We start from the raw sequence: 20,625 nt of genomic DNA, 5'->3' as shown, positions 1-20,625 counted from the left end.
CAAAGTTATATACTCAGAATTCATAACTACACCCTTCTCATTCACAGAAGGTCTTACAATCACTCTCTATTATACGATAACCTGAGAACTAACTGTTCTCAGCAGGTCTGGTATATCACAAGACTCGTACGCTTTTTCTGGATCAGGTCATTAATCATTTGCTCTGTAACTAATTCTTCTATCACAGAATCACAGAATTATCAGAGTTGGAAGGGACCTCTAGAGATCATCTAGTCCAACTCTCCTGCTAAAGCAGGATTGCCTAGAGCACATTTCTCAGGACTGCATCCAGGCGGGTCTTGAAAATCTCCAGGGAAGGGGACTCCACAACCTCCCTGGGCAGCCTGTTCCAGTGCTCTGTCACCCGAACCGTAAAGAACTGTTTCCGTGTATTTGAACGGAACTTCCTGTGTTCTAACTTGTGCCCATTGCCCCTCGTCCTGTCACTTGGAACCAATGAAAAGAGCCTGGCTCCATCCTTCTTCAACCCACCCTTTAGATACTTGTATGCCATAATCAGGTCTCCCCTCAGCCTTCTCTTCTCCAGGCTAAAGAGTCCCAGCTCTCTCAGCCTTTCCTCATAAGGCAGATGCTCCAAGCCCTTAATCATCTTAGTTGCCCTTCGCTGGACTCGCTCCAGCAGTTCCCTGTCCCTCTTGAACTGGGGAGCCCAAAACTGGACACAGTATTCCAGTTGTGGCCTCACCAGTGCCGAGTAGAGGGGGAGAATGACCTCCCTCGACCTACTGGCCACACTCTTCCCTATGCAGCCCAGGATTCCATTGGCCTTTTTGGCGACAAGGGCACATTGCTGGGCCATGGATAATTTACTGTCTACCACAACCCCCAGATCCTTCTCCTCCAAGCTATCTCCCAGCAGGTAAGCCCCTAACCTGTACTGGTGCCTAGCATTCTTCCTCCCCAGGTGCAGGACCTTGCACTTGGTTTTGTTGAACCTCATTAGGTTCTTCTCTGCCCAGCTCTCCAGCCTGTCCAGGTCACGCTGGATGGCAGCACAGCCCTCTGGGGTGTCAGCCACCCCACCCAGTTTGGTATCATCAGCAAACTTGCTGAGGATACACTCTGTCCCCTCATCCAGGTCATTAATGAATATATTAAACAAAATAGGACCGAGTATTGACCCCTGGGGGACACCACTGGTTACAGGCCTCCAACTAGACTCTGTGCCGCTGATCACAACCCTCTGAGTCCTGTCCCGCAGCCAACTCTCAATCCACCTCACTGTCACCTCATCTAGCCCATACTTCCTCAGCTTCCTAATAAGGATGTCATGGGAGACAGTGTCAAAAGCCTTGCTAAAGTCAAGGTAGATGACATCCACGACTTTCCCCTCATCCAGCCAACCAGTTATAACATCATAGAAAGCTATCAGATTGGTCAAGCACGATTTACCCTTGGTAAATCCATGTTGACCACTTCCAATAACTTCCTGTTCCTCAACGTGATTGGAGATGACATCCAGAATGAGTCGCTCCAATACCTTCCCAGGGACAGAGGTGAGACTAACCGGTCTGTAGTTCCCTGGGTCCTCCTTCTTGCCTTTTTTGAAGATTGGAGTGATGTCGGCCTTCCTCCAGTCCTCAGGCACCTCTCCTGTTCTCCATGACCGTTCAAAGACGATGGAGAGTGGTCTAGCAATAACATCCGCCAGCTCTCTCAGCACTCGCGGATGCATGCCATCAGGGCCCATGGACTTATGAATGTCCAGCTTGGCCAAGTGGTCTCTGACCCGGTCCTCCTCAACTGAGGGAAAATCTTCCACTCTCCAGACCTCCCCTTTTGCCTTCAGAGGGTGGGATTCATGAGGGACAGCTTTAGCAGTGAAGACCGAAGAAAAGAAGGCATTCAGTAACTCTGCCTTCTCTGCGTCCTCCACCACTAGGGCACCTGTCTCGTTCACCAGCGGGCCTACATTTTCCCTAGTCTTCCTTTTTCTATTGATATATTCAAAGAACCTTTTCTTATTGTCTTTGACTGCAGTGGCCAAGCTGAGTTCTGATTGAGCTTTGGCCCTTCTCATTTTCCCCCTAAAAATCAAAAAATTTTCTAAAATCATTTCTAAAATCAAAACAATCAATGCAAGGCAGACGTCAAAGGAAAGCCATCTCTCTCCCCAGATGTTTCACTAATGCACAGCCTAGTATAGTTACAGTATGACTAAGAAGTAGGAAAAAGCTTCTTTTTTTCTGTTCTTATCTTCAAAATGGTCCAATCAGTAGAGCTCAACCAAAAGAAAATACTAAAGAAAAGCAAGAAATGAACCAAAAAGGACATCTTGCATTTTATAACAACAAACCAAACAAATGTTGCACAGCTTGCTCTGTAAATCTTACAGAAAAGCTCCTCTTTAGCTCAGGCTGCCTATTTCTTAAAAAACAAAGACAAGCAGAAGTAGCTGCAGGCAATGAAGTATATTAGCATTTGAATTCAGGCTTGTGTATCTTCTGAGGGAAAAATTCTCTTGAAAGCAACCTAAGGAACTTCCTCAAATGTATTTTGGCAACAGTTATTTGAGATTTGAAGATTTCTGATGTCTTTACAGTTCCTTAAAAACAAACTGGGAAATGTTAAAAAAAACCCACAGATTGCTGCCAATTTCAAAACAGGATGTTTTTGTTGTTGATGACTGTAATTAGGACCAATGACCTTGAAAATGTAAACAACCCATCCATTACCTCTTCTTCTCTAATTATTGTTGCAAATGTTTGGTTTTTTTCTCTTTATAAACTTGGCTGCATGAGTAGTTTAGTGCTTGTACTCAGGCAATGACCAGAACCTCCACAGGAGTGAAAATACTAGTGCCCAGTGTCACCAACTAGTTGAAGGGAAAAGGAACGGAGCAGGAGGAAAGCATTTAGTATATGTCTAGTGATTTAAAATCAAAGTGGCTGTTATCAGCACACTGAAGATCAAGACAGACAAGAAATGCATTACAAGTATTTTTGAAGAAAGACCCATTGTCAGGAGTTAACCTTGGAAAGTGCCTGAGCTCCTGAGACACCAAGGAGGAAGTTCTGCAGCTTTCCCAACACTTAATCTTGCAGTCAGAAACCTGACAACAGAGTCATAGAATCACTTTCGTTGGAAAAGACCTTTAAGATCATCAAGTCCAACCATCAAGTCAACACTGCCACGTCACCACTAAACCATGTCCCTCAGCACTACATGTACCCATCTTTTAAATACCTTCAGGGATGGCAACTCAACCACTTCCGTAGGCAGCCTGTTCCAATGCTTGACAAACCTTTCTGTGAAGAAATTTTTCCTAATATCCAATCTAAAGCTCTCCTGGCATAACTTGAGGCCATTTCCTCTTTTCCTATCACTTGTTGCCTGGGAGAAGAGACCGACCCCCACCTCACTACAACCTCCTTTCAGGTAGTTGTAGAGAGCAATAAGGTCTCCTCTCAGCCTCCTTTTCTCCAGGCTAAACAACCCCAGTTCCCTCAGCCACTCCTCATAAGACTTGTGCTCCAGACCCCTCACCAGCTTTGTTGCCCTTTTCTGAGCATGCTCCAGAACCTCTGTGCCTTTCTTGTAGTGAGGGGTCCAAACCAAAAGCAGTATTCAAGGTGCGGCCTCACCAGTGCTGAATACAGGGGAACAATCACTTGTGACTGGCCACCAACTGGATTTAACTCCATTCACCACCACTCTTTGGGCTCCAGCCAGTTTTTCACTTGGTGAAGAGTACACCCATCCAAGCCATGAGCAGCCAGTTTCTCCAGGAGAACGCTGTGGGAAATGGTGTCAAAAGCTTTACTAACATCTAGGTAGACAACATCCACAGCCTTTTCCTCATCCACTAAGTGGGTCACCTTGTCACAGGAGATCAGGTTAGTCAAGCAGGACCTGCCTTTCATAAACCCATGTTGATTTGGCCTAATCACCTGGTTTTCCTGTACGTGCTGCACGATGGCACTCAAGATGATCTGCTCCATAACCTTCCCTGGCACCGAGGTCACACTGACAGGCCTGTAGTTCCCTGGATCTTCCTTCTGGCCCTTCTTGTAGATAGGTGTCACATTTGCTAACCTCCAGTCAACTGGGACTTCCCCAGTTAGCCAGGACTGCTGATAAATGATAGAAAGTGGCCTGGTGAGCACTTCTGCCAGCTTCCTCAGTACCTTTGGGTGGATCTCATCTGGCCCCATACACTTGTGTATGTCCAAGTGGCATAGCAGCTCACCAACCATTTCTTTTTGGATTATGGGGGGTTCATTCTGCTCCCCATCCGTGTCATCCAACTTAGACGGCTGGGTACCCAGAGAACAACTGCTCTTGTTATTAAAGACTGAGGCAAAGACGGCATTAAGTACTTCAGCCTTTTACTCATCCTTGGTAAGTATGTTTCCCCCCCACATCCAATAAAGGATGGAGATTCTCCTTAGTCCTCTTTTTGTTGTTAATGTACTTATAGAAACATTTTTGATTGTATTTTACAGCAATAGCCAGATTAAATCCTAGTTAGGCTTTGGCCCTTCTAATTTTCTCCCTGCATAGCCTCACGCAATCTTTGTAGTCTTCCTGAGTGGCCTGCCCCTTCTTCCATCAGCCATAAATCTTCCTTTTCTTCCCAAGTTCCAGTCAGAGCTCTTGGTTTAGCCAGGCTGGTCTCCCCGCCAGCTCATCTTACAGCACATGGGGATGGTCAGCTCCTGCGCCTTAAAAATTTCCTCCTTGAAGAATGTCCAGCCTTCATGGACTCCTTTGCCCTTCAAGACTGCCTCCCAAGGGACTCTGCTAACCAGTCTCCTAAACAGCCCAAAGTCTGCCCTCCGGAAGTCCAAGGTGACTATTCTACTAACACCCCTCCTTACTTCTCCAAGAATCGAAAACTCTATCATTTTGTGATGACTATGCCCAAGACAGCCTCCAACCTTCACATCACCCACAAGTCCTTCTCTGTTTGCAAATAACAAGTCCAGCAGGGCACCTTCCCTAGTTGGCTTGCTCACCAGCTTCTTAACTATGTCCTTACCTTCTGATGTCCAAATTCATTCAATATTGTGCCCAGCTTTTTCGTGTTGCTGTGAAGTTTATGAGCAGCAATGGCTGGATTGGGATCTCTCCAGTCAATGGACAGGCGATGATACCAGAGGTGCTGACCCTCATGAATGTGTGCTGACTTGATGCTGGGGTCAAAGCGATGCACCTCACATCCACTGTTGGCCATGCTGATCTCAAACTGGTTGTCATCGTTGCCTAGCCTACAAAACAAAAAAGATGTAACTACTAATGCTGCAAAAAGAACTACTAGCTTGTAGCACTTTCTGAGGATTCATAGTAAAAGGAGGTAAAATCCAACCTATTTGTTTCTGAAGTAAAGTGGTGGAGATGTTGTGCTTCTTCTTGGTATACTTCCACAGCACTGAGCACAGTCTAACCCTAATTCTGATGAGATAACCAGAAACAAAGCTAAGGGTCCACAATAATACCCACTGAAGATTTGGAATAAGTAGTTAGATAAAAGAAATTTAAAGGAACATGTATTTATTCCCAATGTCACATTTATAATTGACCTTAATAAACTTTTAATTAATTTTTTCATTTATAGAATGAAACTACTGGAGTGGATTGGATGAACTATGTTCACCAGAAAATTCAAGCCCAATACAATACACTGCATACAATTAGAATGAAGGACTCCTTTCAGCGCAAGACCTAAACCACTTTTAGCCAGGCTGATAACCTTCCCAAAGAGCTTTTCCTTAATTCAGAAGTCAACGTCATTAATAAGAAAGTAAATTAAATGTAAGAACCTTTGTACTGCCACTATTCCTCTATTTATATTCTGTATTTACATATATTCCTCTATTTTCAATCTGCTTTTTCTTGACAAGATCACAACACATTTCTTAGTCCCCACTGCACAAACTTCCAATAACCAAGCCATAAGCAGAAAAGCAAATATATTTGAAACATATACAATACTGTTTTGTAAAAATTAGGCATATTTCCCACCGTGTCTATAATCTGTTGTTACAGAGATGAGCTATAATGGCCACCAATAGGGACAAGACACAAGAACCAAATGTGTCTCTCTCTCAGTGCACAGGGAGACACAGATAATAAAGCAAATTTAAAAATAACCCCTTCACAACACCAACAAAGTTTTTACACAGACTTAAGAGGAAGACTGCTGCTAATTTGGCAAAGACCCCAAACAAGAAGAAAAATTAATGGACCCATCATACAGCAGTGTTGTCTCAGTCCCTGTCTCTGCAAGGAGAAGATCTACCTTACAAGGCTGTGCCATTACTGTGGCATCTACCTTACAAGGAGTGCCACCTCCTACAGCCCATTGGTTCACACCGGGTACATTAAAACCAAGAAATGCTGGTATTTACCAGTGCAGTCACATGTCTGGACTGCAGGTCTTCCCTACTACATAAAATAGGATGTCCTCTGCATTCCTGCTCCTCCAAGCTTGTTCCAAAATGTGGTTCAAATCATGCACTAAACCTTAATCAAAATTACGCTGTTGGGTATACACACACGTAGTGCTGGGACAAGAATCAAGTTTTTTAAATCAGTGCTTCAAGCAGTTGTACTAATTGAGGATACCCACTATGTAATATCCACTAACACAGCATGGCATTTATCTATCATACACAAACCATTACAGGGCAGTACTCTTCGCTGTACTGTCAGAGCACCTGCTTCACTACATCACAATTATCCTTAGAAATGGTGGGAGTCTGAAATAATTCTGGCTATTTGCATCAATACGTAAAACGCGATACATTTTAAATCATGCTACACTACAGTACGACATTAAGCCAGCACTAAATGTTTTACATAGATGACATACTGATAAACTGAAATGATTCCAACTAGTGAAACATTGTTTGGCAGAGCATATGTTTTGGAAGTTACCAATGAGGTATGACACTTGTTGTAATACTGGCTAAGCATAGTGTAACAATGCCCTATTAGAAGGTCTTCTCCTCAACCATCTTCCCCTTTGGGCATCCAGGGAAAGTAGGAGGAGACAGGGTTTGCAAAAACAGCCCAGCATGCTTTTAAGAACAACTCTATTTCACAGGATTCCAGCCTGTACAGCTGTGTAGGACGAAAAGAGAGGAGTTTTCTTTTAATACATTCAACACACATTAGGGAAAAAGCTCAGAAGTTAACCAAGAGAATCGACATATTTGTTTGCGTGTGACTTTTTACAGAAGGGATGCTGATGAACAAAGACCAGTGTGATCCCTTAGGAATGAGAAGCTGGCTGAAAATGAACATGTGAATTGTTGGGGACAGTTACAGCATTAGAGTGGTGAGCCTACCAGTGACTGACAGACACATGTGTCCGTGACACACTTCTAACAGTCCCAGCTGGTACAATCCACAGAGCCAGATGCTTTTGATGTAGACAAACCTCAGGCTGCCTCCAACCAGATTGATACTCACGTGGACTGCAAAGGGAGGTTCACAGTGGTGCAAAATAGGAGGAAAAAAAAAAAATAGATGAGGGTGAAGAAGGTGCTGATATATCTTCTGGCACTCTACCTAACAGCTCAAATTTATGCCTGAAGAGAGATCTAACCAACAAGTATTTAGGAGAGGAAATAAGGTCATGTCCAAAAGAACTGGTTGCAAAAATTCCTGGCTCACATGTGATCATGCTATGGGGTAATGCAGCATGAAAAAGGTAAACAAATGAGGTTTCCTAAGAAAGATTTAGTGTTACTTAAAAAGGGACCACGATTTTAAAAGAAAGATGTGGAGGTCACACAAGACTAGAGAGGCCCTTTCCCACCATCGGGATAGAGCAGCTGCTGCCTCCAGCAACAGCAAAATAAAAAAATGTTAAAGCAACTGCCCTGTTTTTACTGTGAAGAAGAGAGCTTGGTTTCAGAGTCGGTAGCTGCAGGCAGTCCCCTGCAGTGGGGGCAGAGGTGGGCTTTCAAAGCAGCAGGAACAGGACCCTGCGGAGGGGCTCTCCTCGCCTGCATGCGAGTGGAAGGGACAGGCTTGCTGGCATTGCTCCCTGCCGGCAGCAGGGCAGGGACGCCGACCCAGGACAGCGCGCAGCGCAGCAGGGAGCGGTGTCCCTTGGCTGTCCCCCACTCCCAGGGTTCACAGAGGGTCACAGTACACAGAGCCTCACACTGGGAATAAATACTGGGCTGTGGCTTGCATTGAACAGACCATCGCACCAGCCCCCACGTCATCCTGGAACGCAGCGAGCATGCAGGTGGCACAAATGCTGCTTTGTCTCCTCCAGCACAGCCCTACTGGACACCTGTAGCTGATCCAGCCTGACAACTGCAGGTACTCCAGCTCCCACAGGGACCATGGGACAGAGCTGTAAGAACATGCACGTTAAGGTCCTGCTTTCCTGTTCTGTGTTCCCCTCCTCCCCTTCTGTCTCAAAGGAAGGTAACTGAGCTCCGCAGCTCAGGAAAAAAGCAGCATCCCCTGCCTGCATCCTAAAACTCTTACGCTAAGATCCACCTGAAAGGGCTTTTATTCAGTATTGCAGCGAGACTCTTTAAACCTCAACTGGTAAGTTTCTGAAATCCTATTCATTTGTATTATCCCAGCTTGAGTGCCTGCCTGTGGTGTTTGTAACAGACTTAGCTTAATCTAAGCAGATTTAGCACTAATAACTGAAGCTCAGTAATGCATATTGCAATTATGTATCATACTGGGAAATCCTGTCCCCCAAGAAAAAACATTGCTGCCTCCCAGTAGGGGAAGCAACTAATACTGATCTAAAAAGATCTCCAGACATTTCAGACACTGCTCACTGCCATTCACAAGTAACCTCTTCTACAACATTCAAGAAGGCAAAGCCTAAGCAGCATGTTTTGTTCCATTTTTAATGATATATGGATTTAATTCAGGATTCCCAGTAACACTCACACTGAACTTTCACATTTGTCCTCCATCCATCCTGTCCACAGAGAATGTTCTTCATTGGAAGCAGCTGCTCCCCCTTTGCTCTTTATGAACTGTATGAGATAACAAAAATGTTTAAACGGGATTTTTGTCTTACTCAGAACAAAATTACTTTTCTGCCTGTCATAAGCTAAAGGAAGTGAGTCTGAGAGAAAAGTTATGCAGTAATGAGCTCCAAAGGCTGCAGAAGTAAACTAGAGGATTGAAGACTGCTCCTCCTTAACCTCAAATATTTCCCTTTTATTTTTTAGCTGTTTCATCTGATGGCTGGGTATGTACTGCGCATGTGTATCTGATGATTGATGGGAGAGCCGACACTAATTTCAATCTCTGCTAAACCCTATTGTTCCATGAGGACAGAAAATCTGGCATTCAGGCTCCCTGTACCATACTCAAAACAGCACCACATATAAAGCACTGATATACGTGCACCAGCTTAGATTTGTTCAAAACCATTACCAAATTATCTTTGTGCTGGTCAGCTTTGTGACAAATCTACATTATCTAGCACAGATGAAATCAACTCTGTATTGTGTCTACTGGCCAATTCAACAAAAATACCATTCTCAACCCACACTTGGTCCATAGAAAAAGGGAAGAGGGACATTAATACAGGAGCTCAGGTGTAATATTAATGAACATGTAACTTGAAGTACAAGGTCTAGATTAATTCCACTGAACTTTGAGTACTTTGCCAAGACATCTAAAGTCAGCAGCCATGTTATTCCAGACTTCCTTTATAGTTAAAAGAAAGCTGTGCCTGCCTCCAGAATGTTATTTAGCTTAGCTGATTTTCCACCTGAATATGCCTGCCCCTCCTTACTTACTACTAGAAGGAGCCTCAGGCAATCAGCCAGTACTATAGTCAAGCAGGTGAAGTCTGGACCTGAGCGTGGTATAACACAGCATCTCTCCTAACTTGCACAGGAACGTCAAAAACTGAGGAAAAAAAAAAAAATCAGGTAAACCTTTATTTTGCATTAAAACCAGGTAAGTATAATTTGAAATAGATTGTAAAGAACAGTAAGAAAATTAGAAGCAACAGTAGTCAAGAGGAGTTCACTCCCTGTATGTGTGATTTGTCTCTAAGGGGCATGTTACTGTTGTCCTGCCACAGAGCAACACAACTGAACAAAACCTGACAGCCTCCCACCCTCTGAGGAGTTTGGTCTTTACAGCTCAGTATAAGTTCGATCCATATATAAGCGCACCCAAATTCACAGAAAAGACTCCCTTTGACTGCAGTGTGCTCTGCATCCACTTGACATTAATTGCTGGTGTTAACTGCCATGTGCTAATCACCGAGAAATGCCACCCACACATAGTTCCTTGCTACCCACCATTTGTAAACCCAGAAGCAGCAAAATCACAGAAATAAACTGTGTTAGTTCAAGGGAGATGAAGCCTTTTAATACACCTCTAACCTCAAGCTGGCTCCCAGGATAGCAAAGACAGTTTTATTAGGCTGCAGCCATGTGGTGATCTGTGCGAATCGAGCTCCAGATCACAGCAATCATTCTCCTAATGCACCTGTGTGCTGATGGGTAACGCAAAAGGCCAGTGGCCTGACAAACTCTGAGGACTGACCTCCCTCATCCTCCTGGGAAGCAGTGTTTTACTAGCAGGGAAACAGGCTGCATTTACGGGTTTACTACCTGTGAAAGTACTTTTTCTGTGAAGAGTGAAAACTTCAATCTGAAGTACTGTAAACATCATAAACACTACAAACATTTTAAAATAAAGCCACACAAAACTGCCTTTATTATTATCACTTTGCCACATGTCACTGCTGAAGTGCTTAGCAAACACACTCTCATATGGAAATGTACTGTTTTGTCCCAGGGGTAGTTAATGAAGTTTTGTAAGTAATGCTGCTGGAGTACCTGGCAATTATGCAAGTCATTTCTGCCCAGGGAAGATGCTGTAGGTTTTCAGCTTATCTCATTAATTTCCATCTTCCTCTATGTGAACTGCTACTCACTACTCACTGTTAAGCAATTTGTTTTCATACTGATACTAGAAAAGCAGAGTAAAACAAAGACTCTCATGGAGAAAGGTTTTTCCCTGAAAACAGAGGTTACAGAAACACATCAACACATAAGAAACACACCCAAACGAAGTCTGTATTTTAAAAGACAACCTTGTTGGAGCCTATGTTGCATTTATACGGCTTTTTGAAGCTAGGTGTCATGAAACAATTTGCTGTGTTTTAAAGAGCGCTTACCCAAGGGAATAGAGACGGCATTGCTTGCTTCTGATTCGATGAATGAGGCTAAACCTCTCATCAAGACAGATCGACCAGGGCTTCTTTGCGGTTTCAGAGTACCCTCTCAGGCTGTTCAGGTTCATGTGTTCACATGAAATCTGTTGAAATCAAAGGATGTTTCATTTTAAGACATTTAATTTGTTTTTAATTTGCCTTCTGAGGGAAGAATGGAAAAAAGAAAAGTGTTAATTGGTTTCCTTTAAAACTGATTGTCAATCTGATACACAACTATGGAGATTTGATGATTTTTTTCCCTTGTTCATCTGTTCTACTTCATGAAATTTAAGGCTTACATAATCCCCCAGAGAGCAATGCCGTTTGAAAAGCAAATAATTAAGCATTAGTACTATACCCAAAAATCAATTTTCCTGAGAACAAGTTATTTTGGCATTAAAATGTTTATTTTTTTTCTTTTCAAACCTTGGCATGGATTCTGCATCCTGAATAATGTTAAAATTATGTCATGATTCAAGATTGTAATCACCAGTTGCGGTATCACCGCAATGTACACTGTATACCCTACCTAGAGCGTCCTGGATTTCCATTCCAGAATGGGTTTAATCATTACCCCAACACATCCCCTCTCCAACAACAAAGGGATTTAAGCAAGTGCTTAACTAAACAGAGGAATCATAGCACGCGTGGCTATGCTGTGCTGTCTTAGACAGCTAGAGTCTAAAGCCGGGATAAAAACACTGCAAAAGGAGGAGATAGAGACCCTGCAGGGAGGAACACTGTAAGTCAAAGTCCTTGTAAAGACCAAGAAAGCAAGGACTAAAATGTGCTGGATTCATCAGAAACCTGGAAGTGTCAAAAATCACTTAACTGAGAGGGAAAGTCAGCTTTGCCAGCAGGGGAGCAGCAGCCTGCAACAGTCGAAACACAGCGGTGATGGAGCCAAGGAAGCTATGGCCCTGTGAGTGACACCCTACAGCAGAGCCCCTGCCTGCAGCACCAGCTCTGCCTGTCTGCCCAGCAGCTTGGGCCAGCGCTTCACCCCCGGGCTCTGCCACCCCATTCAGCACCATCCTCTTCCTCCAGACCCACTCTGGAAAAGGCAGGCACAGAGCTGGGGCAGGTTGCAGCCTTTCCAGCATTCAGGAGCCAGGGCACAGCAGGCGATGGAAAGCCAGTGCAGTTTGTATGGCTGTCACCATAGCAGTGGTAAGAAGATAACAGGAAGCAGAAATAAGCAACAAAGCTGTGGCTACTTCTGCCCAAGAGAGGCTGTGCCGCACTGCACCAGCATCAGCTTACGCTTGGTTGTTGAAGGGCTTTTCAATCCACATGCAGCCCAGCCATCAAATTCAGGGGTTGCAGGGCACAGGCTGCTAAGAAGCACACAGGAAAGCAAAGACTGAGAAGAGTTGCAGGAACCCAGCTGAGCCATCATGACAAAAAGTTGTTCTTTGGGGCCAGTACCAACCCTGGTTTGCAGGGACGGGAGCTGGCACTGCCAGAAAGCCAACAATAAAAAAGGTGGAAAGAACAGTAGTAGAGACAAAACCAGGTTGAACATTAGTCCTGAACTGACTGTTCTCACCTTGCTCCTTCCTTCCTCTACAGCAGACTGCACAGACTCAGCTCTCGGTTTTAGCCAAACTAAAAAGCACGGGTCTGGCCCCACCTTGAAACGCAGAAATTGAACAATTTTACACAGGGGTGAGAGTAAAAACAGGAAACCAGCCTCTGCTGTGGCAGGCATTCTCCACCATGTACCTTATAGTAAGTAAATAAAACTCTCATTCTTTAAGAACCTTAAGCTCTGAAAGATCATTACCCAGAGCATTACATCCAAAGAGCTGCACGCTGCATCACCACCTCCCTGCTCCTGCTCAGCTCATAATTCCCACAGAAAATTCATAAAAGCTAATATAGCATCTCTTCATGCTGCTCTCAGGATTCACTAAGTTTTAAGCAATGATTTGCACTGCACCCCACTACCTATTTCCCTTCAGTCACATAACAATCAAAGAATAAATGGCATTGCAATAGCAGGTACTAATTTTAAGATACAGAAGAATAATGTGCTCTCTACAGAAAACTAAGATTCTGCAATGCTGCCACTTAATCGACTCATAGCATTATGAGCAATTACAACAGTCAGAATTTGGAGCCGTTTTAATAACTCTTGCTATCAAAAATAAAAAACAAAAACAAAACCAAAAACTGAACTCTGCCTTTAGCACCATCATCAGTCCGTTGCATGACTTACAGACCCTGATGCACCAAGTTCATGTCCTGTTCTGGGCTTCTACTCACTACTATCATACAAACAACAGCACATGTAAGATGGTTCTTCTGATCATTAGATACTAGCATTGACAAAGCTTTTTCAGGCCACACCTCAACCCTGCTAACACAGCATCTTTCCCCTCCAGCAGTTCAAGCCATTCTACACTAATGGTAAGGAGCTGAACTCAGGCACAGTAATTAGTAGACACTTGCTCAGCAAACAAGGAAAATGAGATCCCATGCTCACCTACGTAAGCAGGATCCCATTTCCAGAAGTGCTCATACCAGTCATGGTGTTATTCTGTCAGTTATCAATCCTATAACGTGTACCAGGTCAGGAGCAAGGATTTCTCTCATTTTTTTGTTTTCACTTATGCTTTTCCCCCCCACCAGGGTCAGTTACTCTGGGAACGAAACTTCTCGATTAGCATGTCAGAAGCGATAAACTCTCTGCTAATTGATGCCCTTGTAGGCTTTGACCCAACTATTGGAGTTTAGCAGCATCTGCCACTGTTTATTAAGTCACAGAGATGAAGGATGTTTTCAGCTTAATATGCCTGCCACAGCCTAAACTTCTGGACAACAAAACAAGCAGCTCTACACACATCTCTTGCTGTCTCCACATGCATCATCTTGCCTCCTGCCCTCTCAGTGCTGGCATGAGTGGAGGCAGAGATGTCATTTTCTTGAGCATTTAGCCAGGGGTACCCACAAACTGGAGGATAAGTTAACACTCTGCTACCCTCCCAGTTACCACACCGTCAGCATAGCAACATATTTTTAGATGCATTTCAAATGAATCTCATCTCAGCTTTGAAAGCATTGCATTAACAAAGAATTCTGTACGTGAATGACATTTCAGTGACATTAGCACCTGAGACTTTTTGCTGTTCTCCAGTTTAAGCGATGGTGCAATTAAATATGTATTCAAGGGTCAATTGCTGATAGACCTGGGTACCGAAAGCAGCTGCCCTATTGGAACTGTGGGCATCCAGCACCTTTTCCATTTCTTATTAGAGGAAATGCATGCTTAAACGCTGTTGTGCAGAAGTGATGCTTCCATTAAGACATGACGGCCCAATTTCCATAAATGCTGAACCCTGGAAGTATCTGTCAATGCAATCTGGATTTGGAAATGTCACCTTTGAAAAAGCACATAAAAACATTCATTTTCCAGGTCATCACTTTTGTCCTTAAAATATCAGGATTCTATTGGTACCATTGGAACAGTTTCAGAGAATCATAGAATCATAGGGTTTCAAGGGACCTCTGGAGATCATCTAGGCCAACCCCCCTGCCAGAGCAGGGACACCTTAGAGCAGGTTGCACACGAACGCATCCAGGTGGGTTTTGAATGTCTCCAGAGGTGGAGACTCCACAACCTCTCTGGGCAGCCTGTTCCAGTGCTCTGCCACCTTCAAAGTAAAGAAGTTCCTCCTCATGTTTAGGTGGAACTTTCTATACTCAAGTTTGTGCCCATTACCTCTTGTCCTGTCACTGGGCACCACCGAAAAGAGCCTGGCCCCATCCTCCTGGCACCCACCCTTTAAGTATTTATAAGCATGGATCAGGTCCCCCCTCAACTGTCTTTTTTCCAGACTAAAGAGACCCAATTCCCTCAGTCTTTCTTCATAAGAGAGGTGTTCCAGTCCCCTAATCATCTTGGTAGCCCTTTGCTGGACCCTCTCCAGCAGTCCCCTGTCCTTCTTGAACTGGGGAGCCCAGAACTGGACGCAGTACTCCAGGTGCGGCCTTACCAAGGCAGAGTAGAGGGGGAGGATGACCTCCCTTGACCTGCTGGCCACACTCTTCTTGATGCACCCCAGGATACCATTCGCCTTCTTGGCCACCAGGACACATTGCTGGCTCATGGTCATCCTGTTGTCCACCAGGACTGCCAGGTCTCTTTCTACAGAGCTGCTCTCCAGCAGGTCAGCCCCCAACCTGTACTGCTGCATGGGGTTATTCCTCCCCAGGTACAGCACCCTACACTTGCCCTTATTGAATGTCATAAGATTCCTTTCATAAGATTTCATAAGATTCAGTTTGTCCTAGTTAGTGCTGATGCCTTATTGCCATTTTAGCTGGAACCTCAAATACACCCTTTTTAGCTAAAATAAACCTGGTTATCGCATTATTATTGAGACGTAGAGCGGTTGCATACACAGTTCTCTCACTACAGAGTGCTCTGTGTTTTTCTGTGTCTACAGAGTGCTCTGTGTTTTTCTGTGTCTGAGAGAGAGTGAGAAAGAGAGAGAGAGAATGGGAGAGGAACCACGTCTAGGATTTCAGTCATATTGTACTCCTGTCAGGACACGAACCCATCTGGAAATAAAAAGCAAGGAAATAATGCATTCTTTCTACTCTGTGTTTTGAGCCTTACAATCATGTTGACCATCACTGCTAGGTTAAGCAACTTTAAAAATAGAGCAGTTTCAAAACCAGTTTGGTGTGAGGTTAATTCCTTATCTGAGAGGGAACAGCCTGTGCCACACAAACTCTTTTCTAAATGGAGACTGAAATGAAAAACCCACCTGAGAAGTACTAATGTACTTCAGGAACCTCAAGGCCTCGTAGTTGAGGGAAGGAGTTGGACTTGCCCATGGCTGCAGTTCAATGTGCCATCTTACAGTCTGCAAAGCAAAGCAAAAAACACCTTAAAGGAACAGGATTTATCTCTCAGTACAAGCATAAAATGCAAGGGCTAAAAAATTAAGGAGATTAAATTTCAAACAAAAAGAGTTTCCTAAGGGCTTGTCTACATATGAAAGGCATTTCAGAATAAAGTAGGATTTGAACTACAGTGAAAGAGCATCTAACCATGATTTATCATGGCCAGCTTTGAAAGTAGATATAGGTAATTCAGAAAGAAAGGGCTCTTTATCCAGGATACATGTGTCAACACAGTTATTCTAGGATGCCCAAGTAAGCCCTGGCTTGTAGAAATGCATGAAGAAAACCAAGATCTAAATAACTAAATTCTCTAGCAAAACATGAAAACAGTGAAATAAATTTAATTTTATATATATCATGTATCTCTCCTTGAATGTCCACTGAAACAAGAATTTGGCTTGCAAACACAAATCACCAAAGGAAACCTCTGCAAACAATCTCTTTTTTAAACTCCAGATTCAATAGAAAAGCAAGCTTCTTGCAGTCTTTGAGAAAAGCCCTCTTCCTCTCCCATGCTTGCCTGGCGAGATACACCACAATTCTTTGTTTTCCTGAAAAAACACCATTGTGTTGCGTGGTGGCCCTACCACTCCCCATTTCAGTAGCCCCAGGGAAGTAGCTTTGGTGGATGCTTTCTACACTCCCTGTGAGGCCCCTCAGCTCTGAACCTCAGGGATCCTGTCAGCTTTTCCAGCAACACTTCCCACATAGACAGAGCGGGACAGAAGAGGTCTTCCAGACACGTGCTTACAGAGCAACGGGGCTCTCCGTTCCCATCTGCGCCACCTTCTCCAAGTTCTACCCGCTTTTGTCATGCTGGGAAGTTTAGATGTGTTATCTCTTGCCCTCAAGTAGATAAAAATACAAGCACAGTGTTAAGTTGTACTAAATTAAGATTGATTCCTCATGGCTTTTCATGTTCAGGAGCCATAATTCACTTCTTTGGCTGGGCAGGTAGTATCAAGCTTCCCTTTAATCATCCTCAATTAACAGAGCTTCCATAACGAACAAGATGGGGGTTTTTCCTCCCCCATAGGTCCATGTTGACATTCAATAAAATACAAAAGAGAAACCCCATTCGGAATTCCCACAGGACCTTATTTCAAATGAAGCCCTGGAAATAGCAATTAACCAGAGAGGATGGATGCAGATCAGAGAGGCGAGGTGCTGAGCCCCTGGACAGGACTGGTCTGCGGCACCAGGAGAAGAGCCAGCACGGTGACAGCGGGGATCCTCTGACACCAGAGAAGAACGCAGGAAAAGAAAAGAGAAGGTGAAACGAGAAAAGCAAGATGATTAAAAGGGATCACCAGACCAGATGGAGTTTGCCTGGAGCTGGTATCATGAACTGATATTTTTGCAGCTTAAGTAAACAGTCTCTGGGGTGAACATGAGCCAGGAGGCCTGTGTGAGGTTTATTGTTCCTTTAGGCTTTGCTCTTTGGGGTTGTTTTACTGTAAAGAGATGCTGAAAAGGACATTTGAGATACTACTTTTCCCCCCCCAAGAGGTAGACAAAAGTAGCATTTCCCACTCTAAAACTTGCTGCCTGCATCAGACATGGGCTCCTATACCCTGCACAGCACAAGGCTGGAAGCAAGCTAGCAGGCAAGCTCTGCAGCAGCACCTATCCCTGACCCCTCTGATTGCAGAAGGCAGCCCGCAAACATGGAACAGCAGGAGGATAGGTGCACGCTGGGGAGGGAAATGCCTGTAATCTTTCAGAATGAGTCAGTTCACACGGCTGAATAACGTTTGCAATGACAGGAATGCTGCCGTTTCAACAGACTTGAAAGCTGAAATGAAAATGAAGACTGACAATTATTTTCAGGGAAAAAAAAAAAAAAACAAAAACCAAAAAACAAAAAACCAAACCCCAGACACCTAAACATCTGTGCCCAGTTATTCTGAAATCTATTTGTGTGAGAAGTAGCTCATTAAGTAGGGGAATTGCAGGGTGGCCATTGTGGCACTGTTCAGCAAGCATTCCCTCTGCAGAGTCAACAGGGAAGAAAAAAAAAAATTCCCTATAATTAACCACGTGAATGAGGTTCTTTTTCAGCAGAGTGCAATATCCAAGAACCACTGCGGCTTACTCTCAGGTTCTTAAAACCTTAAAGATGACAAACTGCCTTCTCACTGACTCCTACATATATCAATAAACACCCAAAAATGAAGATAAAAAACCCCAGTGACTTAATGCAATTTCACTAAAAAAAAAAAAAACACCAACCAACAAAACAGAAAAAAAAAAAACAACAACCAACCCCACAAAGAGATCAACCTTTTATATACTTTTTTAAATTCAGGAGCAGTACATAAATGCTGCTTTTGTGACAAAGATGAGACCCGAGTTCCTGTTTGATGGCAATGCTTTTGAATAGCTTCTCAAACTTCACACTTGGTCCCTGGTCCATTCACTAACAAATACATTAGACAGGTCTGTTCCTAACACCTATTAAACACCCCTACAGGGCACTTCAATAGCTACATTACAATGAGATTCCCAGACGAACGGGTGAAAATCCAGTCCATCTCTTGGACCAAGTACACCCTCCTGGCGGGTAACTCCCTGATGTCAGTGATGCAGTATGGGTATGTTCAGGACTCAAAATATCCTCCTGAAGGAGCCATTCCCTATGTACATCAGTAGCCTTTGTTTATAGTTTTTCAGGTAATTTTCAGCCTGTTCCATAGTGGTTTTATGTCAGCCTTCACAAATAAACTCTGCAGATAAAATGTATCCAGTCCCTGTGAACCAACTGCTTTGTGAAAATCAGGTTTATTCCCGATAAACACATGTTCCTTATTTTGAGGAGGTTTTCCCCTCTAGACTTTGCAATTTTATTTACTCAAGGCAAACCTGACTGTGGCATCATGATTTGGATTTTTTCCACTTGTATCACAGAAACCTCTAGAGTAAATAACAGAGAGCAGGTCCCCATGGCTGCTGTACAAAACAGGCTGAGGAGCAGCTCCTCTCACAGGGGGCTTCTACAGCAAGCACACAAGAGAAGCAGAGGAGGTATTATGGTCCATATTACACAGCTTTGGATATGAAACTCAGACAGACCTCCCCAAGGTCGCCCAGGAGGAGACAGAAAACTGGTTCAGCCATTCTCCATCTCTCTGGCTACTGCCATTGCCGTGCTACCTCCCTATGGTAAGGACTCATCCAACGAAACACCATGACTGGGTTTCCTGAGCACCAACATATCCCAATTCCACAATATAAAGAAATGACAGTACCTGGAAAGCTACAATGTCATTTAAAAAACATCATACTGAGTATCTTAGAGTATCCCTCTATTTACATTGTTTATGAGCATTGAAATTAGCATTGTAAGAAAAATCAGTCTTCAGCAAGACTTCACACAGGCACTGGTCAGACACCGACTTCACCTACCCCAGAAGGGTAATGGATATCCAGAGAGACGTCTAGATTTTCACCACATGAAATAACCACAGAGCAAAGAAAATCTTAAGGCAATGCCGTTGCTTTGTCAGAAAAAGCAGGATGCATTTGAAGGTCTGATTTTTTTTCCAGAGACTTCACACTTAAGAATAAGGACCTTTAGACCAGTCTGACAGTAATCCGCAGTGACTCTTCTCTGGGGACCACTTCTTTCTAGAATTTTCTCCCTCATCAGCTATCTATGATAGTCATCTGATAATCCCTTAATAATTTGTAGTATACATATGGCATCATTTGTCCTAAAAATCTGAAATAATAATACAAAGTTTAAATCAACATATGCAAAGGGCTAACAAACCAGCAGGTATAAAATTGTAGGTCTGCAAAATTTCTGGCTTTTCTAGCATAAACTTGAACACATAAATCATTAAATTCTTTCCAGATCAATCCTCATTTCAGTGCAGTAATTCAAATAGCCCAACCCCTCCCTTCCCTTCTGCTTACATTTGAAAGGGAATTAGTAATTTTTCCATACTTCCGTGTTTTTTAACTCAGTAACTGTTTTTCCCTCCTTTCAACCCTCTTCCTTTTTAGCAGCCTATTAAAATACTGAAACATATTAGCCGTGTTTATAAACAAAAATTTGGGAATCTCATTGCCCTGCCAAGCAGTCTGTTGCTTCCAACAAAGAAACAAAAGACTTGTCAATACATAAACGGATGTCTTAATCAAGAGAAAAACAAAATTCTCTGACTAAACTGTGCAACAGTAATTTTTTACATTTGAGGCAGGACCAAATGTGAGTGGAAAGCACTTTTGGCAATAAACTCGATCAATAACCATAAATATTTGCTAGCCATAGAAACAAATGACACACATCTTCACCTCCAACCGTTCTGGCTGTACTGTGTGTATCATCACTCTCACCCCTTTTGGAAGGGGCTTGCTCGTGGGTGAAATTTTGCAGGGGTTTTATCAATTTAAAATGCAATGGGTGGAATTCAAGTTGAAAAATTCCAGACATCTACAAGGCAAACGTATATCTACTGGATCGCATTCCTGAAGGCTCACCCCTGTGAGAGTAGTTTGTCCCTAGATACGATTCA

The 20,625-nt window shown here is 43.5% G+C and overlaps 1 protein-coding gene across 1 annotated transcript in view; it reads right to left on the bottom strand.

Annotated features, from left to right (window-relative positions):
* The window catches only part of METTL24 (methyltransferase like 24), a gene marked incomplete at both ends in the record, with an annotated part of 53,211 nt that overhangs the window by 16,243 nt on the left and 16,343 nt on the right, over positions 1 to 20,625 (bottom strand). The window contains 3 exons of the mRNA XM_082481466.1: positions 5,003 to 5,231; positions 11,156 to 11,295; positions 15,967 to 16,065. Coding sequence (XP_082337592.1) covers positions 5,003 to 5,231; positions 11,156 to 11,295; positions 15,967 to 16,065 — 468 coding nt within the window. The remainder of the gene's footprint in view (positions 1 to 5,002; positions 5,232 to 11,155; positions 11,296 to 15,966; positions 16,066 to 20,625) is intronic.

Source organism: Vanellus vanellus, assembly GCF_965231255.1.
Source record: "Vanellus vanellus genome assembly, chromosome: 3".
Taxonomy (NCBI): domain Eukaryota; kingdom Metazoa; phylum Chordata; class Aves; order Charadriiformes; family Charadriidae; genus Vanellus; species Vanellus vanellus.
This window is presented reverse-complemented; position numbering and strand designations above follow the sequence as displayed.